The sequence below is a fragment of the Malaclemys terrapin genome, chromosome 7 (assembly GCF_027887155.1).
Source record: "Malaclemys terrapin pileata isolate rMalTer1 chromosome 7, rMalTer1.hap1, whole genome shotgun sequence".
Classification (NCBI taxonomy): domain Eukaryota; kingdom Metazoa; phylum Chordata; order Testudines; family Emydidae; genus Malaclemys; species Malaclemys terrapin.
Window position 1 is genome coordinate 13,158,493 of NC_071511.1, and position 14,251 is coordinate 13,172,743.

At 38.4% G+C, this 14,251-nt stretch overlaps 1 protein-coding gene across 1 annotated transcript in view; it reads left to right on the forward strand.

The window, feature by feature from the left end:
• CNTN6 (contactin 6) overlaps positions 1–14,251 on the forward strand; it is a 221,956-nt gene that overhangs the window by 89,131 nt on the left and 118,574 nt on the right. The window contains exon 4 of the mRNA XM_054033268.1: positions 3,893–4,068. Within this exon, the coding sequence (XP_053889243.1) occupies positions 3,893–4,068 (176 nt within the window). The remainder of the gene's footprint in view (positions 1–3,892; positions 4,069–14,251) is intronic.

The window sequence follows — 14,251 nt, forward strand, 5'->3', positions numbered from 1 at the left end:
CCAGTCAACATGGTTTTATGGAAAATAGATCTTGTCAAATGAACTTGATATCATGTTTTGATTATATTATAAATTTGGTTCATAAAGGTAACTGTGTTGACATCATATATTTAGGCTTTTGTAAGGCACTTGCCTTAGTACTGCTTGATATTCTGATTAAGTTAGAGCAATATCAATGTACTAATATATTAAATGGATTAAAAGTGTCTGATGAATCTCAAAAAGTAATTTTAATGGGAAACCATCAATTAGGGGTGTTTCTTATCTATAAGAAAGTCAAGAAGTGACTTGATCATAGTCTACATATGGAGAATATATCTGATAAACCTTTAAACTAGTACAGAAGGCATAATAAGATCCAATGGTTCAAAGATAAAGCGAGATAAATCATACTAGAAAGTAGGCACATATTTTTTGACAGTGAGGATAACTGACCACTGGAACAACTTACCAAGAGACATGGAGGGAGGATTCTCCATCACTTTAAGTCTTTAAATCTAGAGTGGAAATCCGTTGTATTCAATGGACCCAAAGACTCAAAGGTGTTAACATGATCCTGTCATTGTCCAGCATTAAACAGTTTTAATCAGTGTCCAGAGTCTGGAATGCAGAGACCTCAGCATGCTTAGTACTATGGCAAACACACCATTACAAATCCCTGAGGAGGGAGGGACACAAAGTCTCACATCTCAGGTAGTGTTCGGGATTTAGCTTGAACCAGTGGAGGTTAAAATGTCTTATGGGTCCACTTCTCTGGCCCAATCTCATCAGGACATCTCTCAAGATTAGAGTGTTGAATCTCCAATGGTGTCACAGTGGTTTTCAAGGTCCCAGAAGATAGTGGAAAGATGCTCACTCCTTCTTATTCTCCCATCTATCAGTCAGCCAGCATCCATGATAACTAATTCCTTCACTCCAAAGTATCTTTTTGAGGATCCCAAAAGGGGGGAGGTGGATGGAAACGGAGCTCAAGCCCTCATTATTTTGTCCACCAATTCATTCTAATTTCCAACACCCCAGTTTTTGTCCATTGATTTTCAATCCCACACTTCTGTTGTTTACCAGGGTATGATCTTAACATAGTCCTTGAGTTATATCTGTAGGCCTTTTGTATTTGGCCTGATTGAGTCTATCTCCCTTTTGTACCTTTTTCTGATAAATATTTATTGTTACAGATTATTGTGACCTTTTAAAAATTTTTATTCACTTTTTTATATGTAGGCTCACAACTGGGGTAGCCCTGCTAGGCCCCAATTATCACTACAGGCCTTTCTAAAAGATGTGCTGTAGCTCAACCAGAAGTTATGGGTTTGATGGAGGATTTATGGCGGACAGTCTATGGCCTGTGTTATGTAGGAGGACAGAATAGATGATCATACAGTTCCCTTCTGGCCTTAAACTCTATGAATCTAAAAAACAGGTGTGGTATTTACTTCACTGGAGGTCATGTTTTTGTCAGTCTAATTTGAGAACATTTCCTTTCTAAACAAATATTTGAACCAAGCTCAGTGACTTGCATATTTTTGGTTTATATTCTGAAGATAAATTATTAGTCAGTGATGCATTTTCCACATACAGTGATAAAATATATATTTTTAAATGATTGCATTCAAAAAGGTTCATAAAACTGTTAGATCAACTGGGCTTAATATAAAGATATTAAAAATGATTTGAAATAATCCTTCATGGATTAGTTAATATCAGATAAATACACTAGGGCACACATGCTATGATTAAACACTTGTCTGGCAATCTCATGGATTCGTTAATTCTGTTCCTTCATTGATTTAAACATATTAATTAAGGAAAAAAGCCCACACCAGGAGCTGAACCCCTGATCTATATGCACAGTTTAATAATCATTGTTCCATGGTGATTAGAATGATTATGGGGATACTGTGAAAAATTCATTTGCTGCAACTAAGCCAACAACTTTGCATTTGTGTTGAAAAACAATTATGGAGCTTAATTGGGAGCCATGTAATGATGACAGCAGTTATTTCAGTGATTGATTCCCAAATTAAAGAGAGCTGGCAAACTAAATACCAGTATTTCCTATGCTAGAAAACTAAAAGGAGAACCAAAGTCCAGAGAGCATGCACAGTACACAAATTATGAAATATGGTGAAATCCTGACTGTGATATACAGAACTGCTTCATATAAAAGGCTGATGGATGACCATTACCTACAGCTCTGCTTGTCTTGATAACAATGTGAAAGATAAAATAAGACATAGAAATTCAAGGATCAAAATTAGCAGCAACTGGAGGCAAGCAAAATATTGATGTTCTGCAGTTGCCACTAGACTCCTTAATGTTAAAGCACTCATAAAACAGAAGTCAGAGATATAGAGGATCTAGCTAAATTATTTAAAGCTACTAGAATTTGTTCATGAAATTCAATTGATTTGATATTTGATCAATCACTTCTCATCTTTAAAAGCATATATCCTCCTCCAAGGTCATGTTTCTTGTCTTTCTCTGTACATATTTGTCAAGATTTTCCTTACAGCATGCAATGACATTTCACATGATTCTTTGAAGCGTCTTCTCCTACTCACAAATATTCCTCACAATCAAATTCTATGGAGAAAACCCTCTCAGTGGTTGGTTCCTATAAAGTATTTTGCAATGCACAGCAGGGCCAGCTCCTCAGATGATGTAAACAGGTATAGCCCTATTGTCTTTAATGAAGCTATGCCAGTTTATGACAGCTGAAGATCTAGCTTCCAGTGTTTACATTTGTGGGAAATGATTTTAGTTTAGAAGATGTTGGTGAAAATAAAAAAGTTTGTTTCAAATTTTTGACTGTAGAATCTAGTTCTGCTAAACTACCATCACTGTGAATAATCTAATTGTTGAAGCTAATTAGTACTCTATATTTTGCTCTGTGATTGTATGGATAATTAACAAACAAAATTCCCCTGGTGCAGAGGGCTCACAGAAGGCATCTGTGCCACTTAAGCCATCCAGGAAGTGTCTATGTCCTTTGCAGGCCACAGAGGGGTTTACCCCACTTTCACATGCCAGTGCAGGGTGTGAACAGAGGGTAGAGTGGAGTGTGGGGACTGGATTAGGTGAAGAACCACAGGGTCATGTGGAGCCAGTGATGCTAAAACCATATGTATATGCAAGGACAAGGCTTCAGATGTTATTCAAGACCACCCGTGGAGCGGGACCGATTGAGGGGCTTCAACCCATATGAATGCTAGTTTTTTGGGATTTAACTTGAGTTATGTTAATTTCATCCTAATGTGACTAATGGTAAAGCCCTGAGACATTTTCCTTTCAAAAATAAAGAATATTTATTTTAAGTAAAATATAATGTTTATTTTGACATTTGTAAGTAGCTGTGAAATGTTGCAGACACAATCTTTCTACTTAACAGACTAACAGAGACAAATCATGTTTTAAAATAGCAGCATTCTCATTATTACATTATCAATCTCAGGCATGCTATATAAAACCTTTCCGCTTTCTTCTGCTCTTTGAAGTATAATCCTTTCTGATTTATATCTCTAAAACATTTCTATAACCAAATTTATGACATCACTTGCAAGGGCCATAAAACATGTTCAGGTACCATTTAGATTATAAAAATAATGTATCTGCAGTCAAGGCATATTCTGTACTCTCAATTGGATGGATAATTTAGTTTTTATGAATAAGTCACCATTACTTTTTGTAGATATTGGTTGAACTCTGGTGACTAACATCAAAGCAGCAAAGATTTATAAACAATAGAATTATTGATAATATTAAGATTGATATAAAAAACATTCTGATATTTAACCATACTTTTATTGTTACAGGTATGCTACAGCACGCTATTTGATAAATATGAATAGGCTCTGTAAATTATAAGCATAATTTGATTTTTTTCCCCTCAAAGGTGGAAGCAAAATGGCACAGATATTGATCTTACCATGAGTTATCACTACAGGTTGGTTGGAGGCAGCTTGGCAATCAATAACCCACATACAAAACAGGATATTGGAACATACCAGTGTTTGGCTACAAATTCATTTGGAACAATTCTGAGCAGGAAGGCAAAGCTTCAATTTGCATGTAAGTTGCTAAGACTGCATTTATTAAAGCATTTCTAAGTAATTCTGTAGGTGAAATGTAATTTATTTGATAATTAACGTATCATGATGACCACAATGAAAGGGGTGGATTTACCTCTGCAGTTGTTTTCTATTTTAAATTAAAAAAAAACCCCTATTTTCTCATAAAATATTAACAACAAAAACAGACTTCCAATTCCTTACAGCACTCAGAGAACAATAATTACCACTGATGATTGAAAGGTCAAAGAAGATGAATGCAATTACTTTTGTTCAATAAAGCTGTTATGTTGTGTTTTTTTTTAAGAGGGCTTTTATTTTATTTTTTGGTCGGAGTGATATTCATTAGTTATCTAGTGCCACACCTAGCCACATGCAAAAAAACGTTGCAGGAAGATTAGGCTTTACATTTGCTACAACATAATGATATCCAACAGAGTCACATAAATGTCACACCAGTAATTACTTCAGTGACATTTTGTTACATTAACAGACATACAGTAAGATTCCCTTCTTCCTTATGCACTGTGCAAAAGGATATTGTTCTGCTGTGCTGAAATGTGTCATATTTCAGCCAGGTTGGGTACAGTTGCTGATGTCAGTTTGAACCAGTTTGAGAATTATTATGCTAACCCTTTTTTATTTCTTCTGCACATTTCTGAGTGGTGACTGAATTCTGTTGGTACCCTCAAAGGAAACTTGAAGGAAGCCACATGTTTTACTTGCACTCATTTTTTTTTTCAGTCTAAAGGTCTGCACTGTCTTTCATTGTGAGAAAGCAATTGTTTTCAAACCTCATTAATAAAACATACTTCTAAAGCCAACCTTATGGCGCTATTTCAGACATCAGTAAATGTATTAATTATTAACCTTGTTCCATTTCTCATAGCAAATCTCATGTCACAGAGGTTATACAAAGGAGACATCAGAGGTTGAGATGGTTCACAGACTTTTTTTTCGTAAAGCTGATCATTTGGTTTATCATTTGTACTGGGTTTTATAATTTTCCCACTGACTTTCTTAAGCAAAGAGCTTTTGTCTCTGGAGCTGGACAAATGAAAACCAAATTTTAATTCATCATATTCTGACCCTTTTGTATTTGTTTTTCTCAAATATTTCTGCGAGCAACCTTTTGTTCATGGGAAATGAATTCCAAGCTTGAAGGTGAAATTTGCTTTGTGACAAAACAAAATCCCTGTCAGGCAGAAGTAGTGGAGCAGCCATCTTAGAATTTTGTGTGTGGAGACTGAGTGAAGAAGAAAGCAGGGTTGGCTACTGGGAGGAAACTGGGGAATGAATGGAGGAGGAGATCAAGAGAGGAAAAGGAAGATGCCCAGAAGGGCCTACGAGGAGGAAGCTGAAGGCTGCATATATGTCACAGATATACTTGTAATCAAGGTGTCTCTCAGAGTCCAGCTCCAAATCTGATGAAGGGAAACTCCTCCTTTTCTTCACCTACAGGCACATTGTCCTGCCAGAAGGAAGATACATCCACCTGAAAAGGGAGCCTGTAGGAAAAATAAAAGGCATCCGGGCCCTACCCACAGGATGTCCTGAACATTTCTGGTAATATTCTTCTCACAGCCTGGGTAGGGGAAGGAGGAGCTACAAGATGAAAGGAGCATTGGAAGAGAAGAAGAGGAACCTGAAAAAAAGAGAAAGGGGGCTTGCAGGAAGGACTGGAAGGAGTTTCTGTTTCTTTTCACTTGGAAGAAGGAAGGGAAGCCATTCTCTGCCAGGCTGCTGTTGCATGTTATTTTTACACAGTTCTTGGCATGAATCACATGACCAAGAGTATTAGCCAGGATGGCTGACAGAAACACATTCCATACGTGGAGCTTGTGTTTGAAGTAACATCCACTGAAAGATCTCCCCGATGCAGAGAAGAGAAAACTTTGCCAAGTAATGGAATGGAAACACAAACCTCTATTTGGCTAAAGAACGTGAAGGTGAGACTAAATCTGACACAAACTGCAAAGATACATATCTCCAAACTGAGTAGGAGTTAACTCTTGCATGGTGCTAAGCCAAAAGCAGGTCCACAGCTTTCTGAAGGATGATTTAGATCTCAGAATGCTGAGGAAATTGTCTTTGCCAGGCAAGTATTATTAGGATCTACAAACAACAATACAATATGCAGCAGTGGAAAGCAAGGATACTACGTAGGAGACTATGAAAACTCTCTCACTCCTAGATTAGTGTACCAGCAACTGGCCATCAGTTATCAGGGGTAAAGTTACCAAAACCTAAAGGAAAACACAAATGACTTTTCCCAGACAATTCTGCTGGCCAGAAAATCTGCATAAGGAGTACACAACTGGATGCAACTAAAGCAATTCAACAACTAGTAAGGACTATGGCTACATGGATAGTGTTAAATGGCTTTGTCTCATTCATACAGAGTTTTTGGCACTCTATATTGGTGAAACATTCTACCAGAAGAACTTAATTCATTGGGAGATAAGGTCCCTTAGTGATATACCAGAAGCTCCAAAGATTAAAGGTCAAGTAGTTCGTTTATTGATTTGATATTTGATATCCCCAGAGTTGCACTTCCCACAGCTACTTGTGGGACGAATATGGAATACAAGATCCTAGTTCTCATTTGTGTGGACCAGATGAACCAGCAAGTTCCAGCCAACACTAGTACTAATATGCGGACATACAAGAAAGAGGAATGTAAACAGATATGAGATCCTAATTTCAGGAAGAAGGCTTCATTATCAGAGGAGATGGCAGAAATGCAGCAAGAAACTGAAGTGAAAACACCCAATATAAAAGTCACTCTGAACATATGGCTCATAACCTGGTTTACAGAAAGAAAAGACAGCAACACTGAGAAAGGCACAAGGGCATCTTGTTCAGAGGTCTAGTACAAAGTCCTTGGCAAATAGGTTAAAAGATATGAAGACAGAAAGGGATTTTCATTCATTCAATATAATAATTTTCATGAATGGTACCTATATGGCTCTTGGCCCCAACCTATTACAAAAGCTACATAGCTTTTAACCAGTTTTCCACCTATGGGTCCAATCAAAGGAGAATTAAAATTGTGGTGCAAAATTAGAGTCACAAAACTGCTCTTATAAAATGAAGAGAAAGGCCTTGATAAATCAAGCACTGACTTTTCTTTGACCTCTTGAAATCACACTGCTTAATAGCCAGCCGGTACATTGCCCACTCCAAGGCCACATAAACATCAGTAGGAGTTCTGAGTGTCTCAGGATCCCATTACTGCATTGGGTGGGGACTCTGAAAGTTAGTACTGTAGGATCTGGTCCTAAATTTGTGTTTGTATTTTTTGCCTGAAACAAACCATGACTCAATTCTACCACTTTCACATAGAACAACACCTTACTATATGAGTAGTCTCATTGATTTCAGTGGACTACTCACCTAGGCCCTGAGCCTGCTACTGTGTCTGCAGGGACTTCAGTAGGGATTTGTGGGAATGCAGGGGTCTGCCCAATTGGTTCCAGCTTCAGGATCAGGTCCCTAGTAGTGTATTACTCATCAAATTTAAGTGTGGCATAATCAGAACCTGTATAAATAAATAGCAATAGTGGAAGGAATAATTATGTAATAATGCTACTTATTATATATGAGACATGATTATTTCACTGTTACAGTCTCCCATTCCCTATCTTCACACCTTCCTCCATTTGTTTCTTGTGTACACCTATTGTCTCAGATCTTATGCTAACCCCTTTGTGACTGAATGTGTCTATTTTATTATACATGTGTGCACTGTGCCTAGCACAGTGGGGCCCTGATCTCTGATTGAGGCCTCAAGATGCTATTACAATCCCAGTCAAAATAATAATTCTAGTAATATATTTGGGAAGGGGAATTTTAAGTATATTTGTTTCCTTATTACAAGGTAAATAACCATACATTATAATGTAAATTATTGTTATTCAAAGTAACTTCATGTCTTCCTCCCTCTTCTCAAACTTGTTGGCCACATATTCATTGCACACCTCAACAAGATTTGTGAAAATTATGAGCTTTTTCTACTTTGAGTAACAAAACAATTACTCCATGAGATTACAAATAGGTGTTCAGATTCAGCTGAAGTTTCCTTTTTATACTCCATTAAAAACAGAGCTGTCAAATCAAAGCCTGCAGGAGGAATATTGTGTGGGCGGAAATGACATAGGTTATTAAAATAAAAGACAGTATCATTGAGACAGAGGACAGTGCAAACACATAGATGCTTTAGCAGGACACATGGCATGGCCATGCCTAGGTTATTAATACTTCTTGGTGAAAGTTTGTGTCATCCTAAATAGAAAGGAAATTGTACATATTCCCCATAAAGTATATACTTTTAAATTAGAAACTGCAATTCAGCGTTGATTATTCACTGCCCAATATGCTCTTCAACAGTTAATGTTATCTAGATAAGAACTAGAGCTGCGTAATTCAAATCCAAATCCAGATCTGGATTTCCAACCCCTTCAAATGATCAGATCCTGGATCTTCCTTTTGCAGCCAGTCACAAAAAAATGGGTCCAGAACTAGATTTAGATTCTGAATCACCCGCTCCACTCCCAAAGTCAGGAGTCAGCAGCCATCTTTTTTTATCACCTAGGTGACACATTCAGCCATGGTGCAGAGGCCTAGCATGAGGCTCTGTGCAATGGTTAACCCCTGAGTGGGCGGAGCCTTCAAGAGAGCTGCCAGGCAGAGAGGCCTCTGCATTTCCTTTGGGCAGTGCAGAGCAAGTAGCCTTAAATAGGAGGGTGGTGATGGGGGAGGACTAGGGGCAGGTCAGTGGTGGACCCATGGAATCTGAGTTTATGTGCATCCAGTGATCCCAAAACACTACGCAAGTGGTGCAAAGGGACTTCAGCTCTATTCAAATTTATATGCTGGAGTAGCAGTCAAGGAGTCCCTTTGTCCATCCTCACTACCCTTCACTCAGTCTGAAAAATCAATCCGTTTAATAATTATACAATACTTTGAGTGATGATGTGCAAATATTGAATGACCATTAACTAACTACTGGTTCTGCATTCAGCATGGTATTTTCTAAAACAAAGATGTTACATTTAGCATGGGTGCAGGCTTCCCTGACTTGAGAGTTTTAGTTTGCTTTTCCCCTTCATGAACGTAAAAAATAATAATAATAATTTAATTTAAATTTAATGTAATTTAATTTAATTTAAATTTAAAAACGTAGCATTAAAAATCTTCACTGCCAGCATCCTTCTAGATACCCAGAGTGCAATGACAGGATCCTTGGTGATAATACCACTAGAAAATGGCGTTTCTAGAAATTGTCACAGAGCCAATCAAAGCAGTGATTTGGGGTGTAATTTCATTGCAAGAAATAGCAAAGGTGGAAGCGCAGGAACATCAGAAAATCCACAAGATGAAAAAGCATCCCAATTCATGGAAGAGTTTTGACCAGAGAGTGTTTCTCTTCTACTTTGGCGTTAAGAGACATTTTCTTCATGCATATTAAGGAGTTGTTTTTCATAAAGCCTGTCTATTTTTGTGAATGAAGATTATATAACTCACATTTAATTCCTTTAAAAAAAAAAGTCATGAAGAACTGTCAGAGTGCTGCTTCAACTGGGATTTTATCCCTCAAGCACTGGGGATTTGCTTTAATTATTTCATCAGTGTTAAGTAAACTAAGTATATGCAAACAACTGGCCTGGGGGGAAATACCCATAACCAGCTGCAGTAAAGCAGTCCATCCTTGCCCATTATTATTTCTTTTAGTTCCAAGTAATGATCCAAACATACACAAGCACATTCCAGAAATGACAAGTCAAATAACATACTGAGGAAAAAATACTATGTTGTGACTCAAATTATGTGAAACAATATCATTCATGACTATTCATAGAGAGTGAAAACAGCAGACCAAATATTTAAGACATCCAATTTGTCAGGGATCTGAAATGAGATTTTTTCTAATACATTAAAATTATTTTGTCATATATTCCATTGTTACCCGGGGTTCTTTCAACCCAAAGCTCTTGGTAACTTTACTCTGTGCGAGGAGGTGTCAGGAAATAAATCAGGGGAGACACAGCCGTCCGACCGATAGATGGCTGGCACAAACAGGACAACACAAGAATGCTTTCACTTAAAGCTAAACTTTACTAGTCTCAAGCACTTACACGCATCTGCAACAGGTTAGTAAAACACCCTCAACCCTTGATAATTACCAAAGCTGCGAGTGGCTCTCGAGTGACACGGTGGCCAAATCTTCCGTCTGCCGGTGGGGACTGCAAGATGTATCCAGAGGGAGAGTCCAAAAGAGTCACCAAACGAGCCCCGAAGAGTGCCCCCCCCAAAGGAGTCCCACTATCTCAAGCTTTTCCCCCTTATTTATACATTAGTAATACAATGATATGTCCCTTACAGAAACCTTGTTAAGTAAGCAGATTTAATGATGGAGCAAGAGGTTCCTTCTGATTATTAATTAACCAGGTGTGGCTTTTCCAGAGCCTGCATCCTTGAGACCTCAATAGACATTCCTGGGCATATCCTACTCTTTTAAAATGCATGTATCAGCAACTGCAACACAATTCTTATCAGAAAGGACGTGGGGTCAAGCTGCCCCTTCCGTGGCACCCCAAAAACCTCCTCCCCTCCTGCCTTGGTCAAGCTGCATGGCCACTGTACAGCCTGCTGACTAGGTTGCTTTTTAACAGTAAGCCATAGTGGTTTTAGGCACTTTACTGGTTTGCCAAAGTCGTCCCATACACCATCACTAATCAGAAGAAGTGATCATGATTTCTATTTAACACAGGTCTATTCCTTTCCCATGTAAAGGTCAAGTGACAGTCAGAAATCCTTATTTTTTACTTGTGAACTCCAATAAACATTCAAAAGAACTTGAATTCAAGTACAAGATTAATGGGCTTCAAAAGAAAGCAACAGTCTTGGATCAGGTAGTACAGACATATTTGTCCACATTTTTAAAAGCTTCCCCCTTTATTTTAAACAGAGCTCTAGTATTTTGCTTGACGTTTTATGGCCACATTTAGATACCCATTGATTTCAATGGGATTACTCAGAAAGCAAGATGGTACTCTGTGCAAAGGTATAAGAACCTGGACCTTATTATCAGTGTTAGAGAGAACATCTCATGTTCCATTTTCATCCTCCCTACCCTGGGCTGGAGATAAGGTTCAGTGCTGGCACATATGCTCCAAGAATTTTGGATGCAAGAACAGGGATTGGAATAGATGGAAGAAATCTGGATTTCCTAAACGCTCTAACATGGTGTTTGTCTGACTGCTGTATGTGTAGAACAGACAAAATATTCTCTTTGTTAAAGTGACAAATGGAAGAGGAAATAGCCCCTGTAGGACATGATCTTCTGTTTTGTAACAGGGGGGGAGGAGGAGGGAACAACCCCAAACCCCAAATCTTTATCAGTATCTAACCATTTTAGGATAAGATATTTAAAAACATTCAGATCCATTTAGTCTTAGCTAGATCATGACAATATCAGGTACATGCAGAGCCCTTTTAGACATTTTTTGTATGAGATGCTCAGAAAGCATAAAATCCCGCTTTTCATCTGATTACTTCATCATGTTGTTTACCTTTGACTGCACACAAATTACATGAACATCACAAAGCAATATAGCATGCCTCAAAATGTCATAACCCTTTTCACTTGAACCATATGTTTTGAAACAGAAAATGGAAAAATCAATGCAGTTAAATCAGATCAGATATTCTGAATTTATGAAGTCTCGACATGCATGAATTTCCCTCTAAATGGCTCAGACACTACTAGCTAGGCTGGTAGTGTGCTATTGTACATGTGTTGAGATGCCCATTGTAATTATTATATCATGATTAAAGATGTCGTGGGTGTAGTATCTACTGCCCAGGAGTAAAAGCTTTCTCAGGTAATTTGAACCACTGATTACCAATTAATTACCTACAAACGCTTGCATACTGATCAGCCTGACTTTATCTTCTTGTACTGTATGACACAAAAATCATTGCAATATGTTTTCTCCTTAATGAATAATTGTATGAATTCCATAGTATTGTTTACATTTTATTCATTTTTGCCAAGGTTGAGAATTATGGATATGATTTTCAAAAGCTCCTAAGTAAACTAAGAGTCTAAGACACATCTTCAAAGGGGACTTAGACCCAAATCCTAAAAGGTGTTAGGGAATTAGGAATTAGGCACCTAAATACCTTTGAGAATCTGGCCTTAGATCTTTAAAAACCTAAGCCCCATTAACTTAAGTCACTTTTGAAAAATGGGCCTTTGGCTCCTAACTCACTTAGGCACTTTTGAAAAATTTACCCTGTGTCTCATCTTGGATAAGAAGCAGCCCATTACAGCACCACCCTCAGAGCAGCCCAGGGAAGGAGCTGTGACTTCCAGAGATGGAAGCAACCTGCAATTGACCCATATCGGCAACAAATTACTTCCCCAGCAGCACTGACTCTCTATCACTGGCCAGGATCACTGGCCAATGATTGGGGGAGGTGGGACAGAGCCAAGTATTCATTTATTCCCCACCCTTCTCTGGCCATTCCTTATCTTCCTATGGGGTGAAAGGAAGTAATACTGCCAAATTCAGACCAGGAACACCACAGAGAGGAGTAAAAAGGGGCACTTGAAGACCCCTTACTCCGCTCTAGGGGCACATAGGAAAAGTCACGGTTTTGCCAGTTGTTTTACATTGCATTATCATGACACCTAAATGGAATAACACCTAAAACACACAATCATTGCTTACAGTTATTCCCATATCATCGGTGGAGAAGCTTGTCTCAACTTGTATGCACATGTAGGACCGGACAGAGAACAGAGGAACATAGGACCAGAAGGAATTTCCTGGGTCATCCAGTCCAGTCCCCTGCTATGACAGGCAAACCCTTCATCTAATTCCATTCATAAACGTATCAAGCTCCATCTTAAAACTGATTAACTTGTTTGCCCCCACTACTCCTATTGGAAGATGATTTCCAGCCTAATGCATTGCACCTCATTCTGTCACCAAGGCAAGATATGCCCCAATGCGGATTCAACCTCAAAGAGGTCATGCAGTGGCAATGAATTACTACCTGCCCTCCCTCAGCATTTCTCCCAAGTGAGGAAAGATCAACTGACTATACCAAACTCAGGCAAGTCTAAAGTGATGTCGGTAGTAGTAGGGGGGAACGCTTTGAAGATACCCTACTGCTGACTGACTGGTGCCTTCAGGTTGTTAAATGGGTCCACAACCTGAGTTCCTTGTTGGAATCTTCATTATGAGTGGGTACTCAAATAGCTAGCAGCAATAAATGCCTAATCCCACCTGTGACTGGCTAGAATCTGACCAATAGGAATGGGCATAATCTGCTGTATATAGAGTTGTAATAGATAAGCCTGGAGTTCACAAATGCAACTCCTTATTACGTAGAAACAATTCCCAATTGACTGGAAAAGCTCTGCCTTGTACAAAATGAATCTATCCATCTGTTTATGAGCACAAATCACCAAAGAACCCTCCAGTCTGAAGCCCATCCCCTCCCTCGGCTTCAGAACCCAAGTTGCAAATACAAAGCACTGTCTACACAGCTCTTTTTAGACAGCAAGTTCAAACCCTGCTAGCCCGATTATTTTGACCCAATATTGTGTAGGCATACCCTGGGAGACCTGCATTCAGTTTCTATTTCCGCCATAGACTTTCTGTGTCACCTTGAGTATGTCACTTCTTCTCCTTGTGCCAAAGTTTCCTGTCTATAAAATGGGGGTAATAGCAATTCCATACATTAGAGTGTTGTTGTGGGGAGCATTAAAGATTATGAATTGCTCAGGTAATAGGGACCATATAAGTATTTGTAGGTTATTTTTAGTTAGATAATATTTACTCTTCTGTTATTCCTATAGAAAGGTTTATCCTAAATCAGCCTGTTGTAAGTTGTCCTGGAAAAAGCAATATATGTGATTGAGATATTGTTGGTAACAAAGCATCTATAGGTCCCAGAGCTGTTGGATTCTGATTGATAAAATTTAATATTTTTTGAAGAGTAAAACCAGTCTCTTTATTTGCGGTGTGGGTGAAGTTCCTTTTTATCTATCCGAGTTTCATTGAACACAATATGACTTAGCTTCCAATAAATTATGGAATGCAATATCTACAATGTCCACATGTGCTGTTTTATTTTTGGCTTGGCAAAAAAATAAAAAGATAGATGGA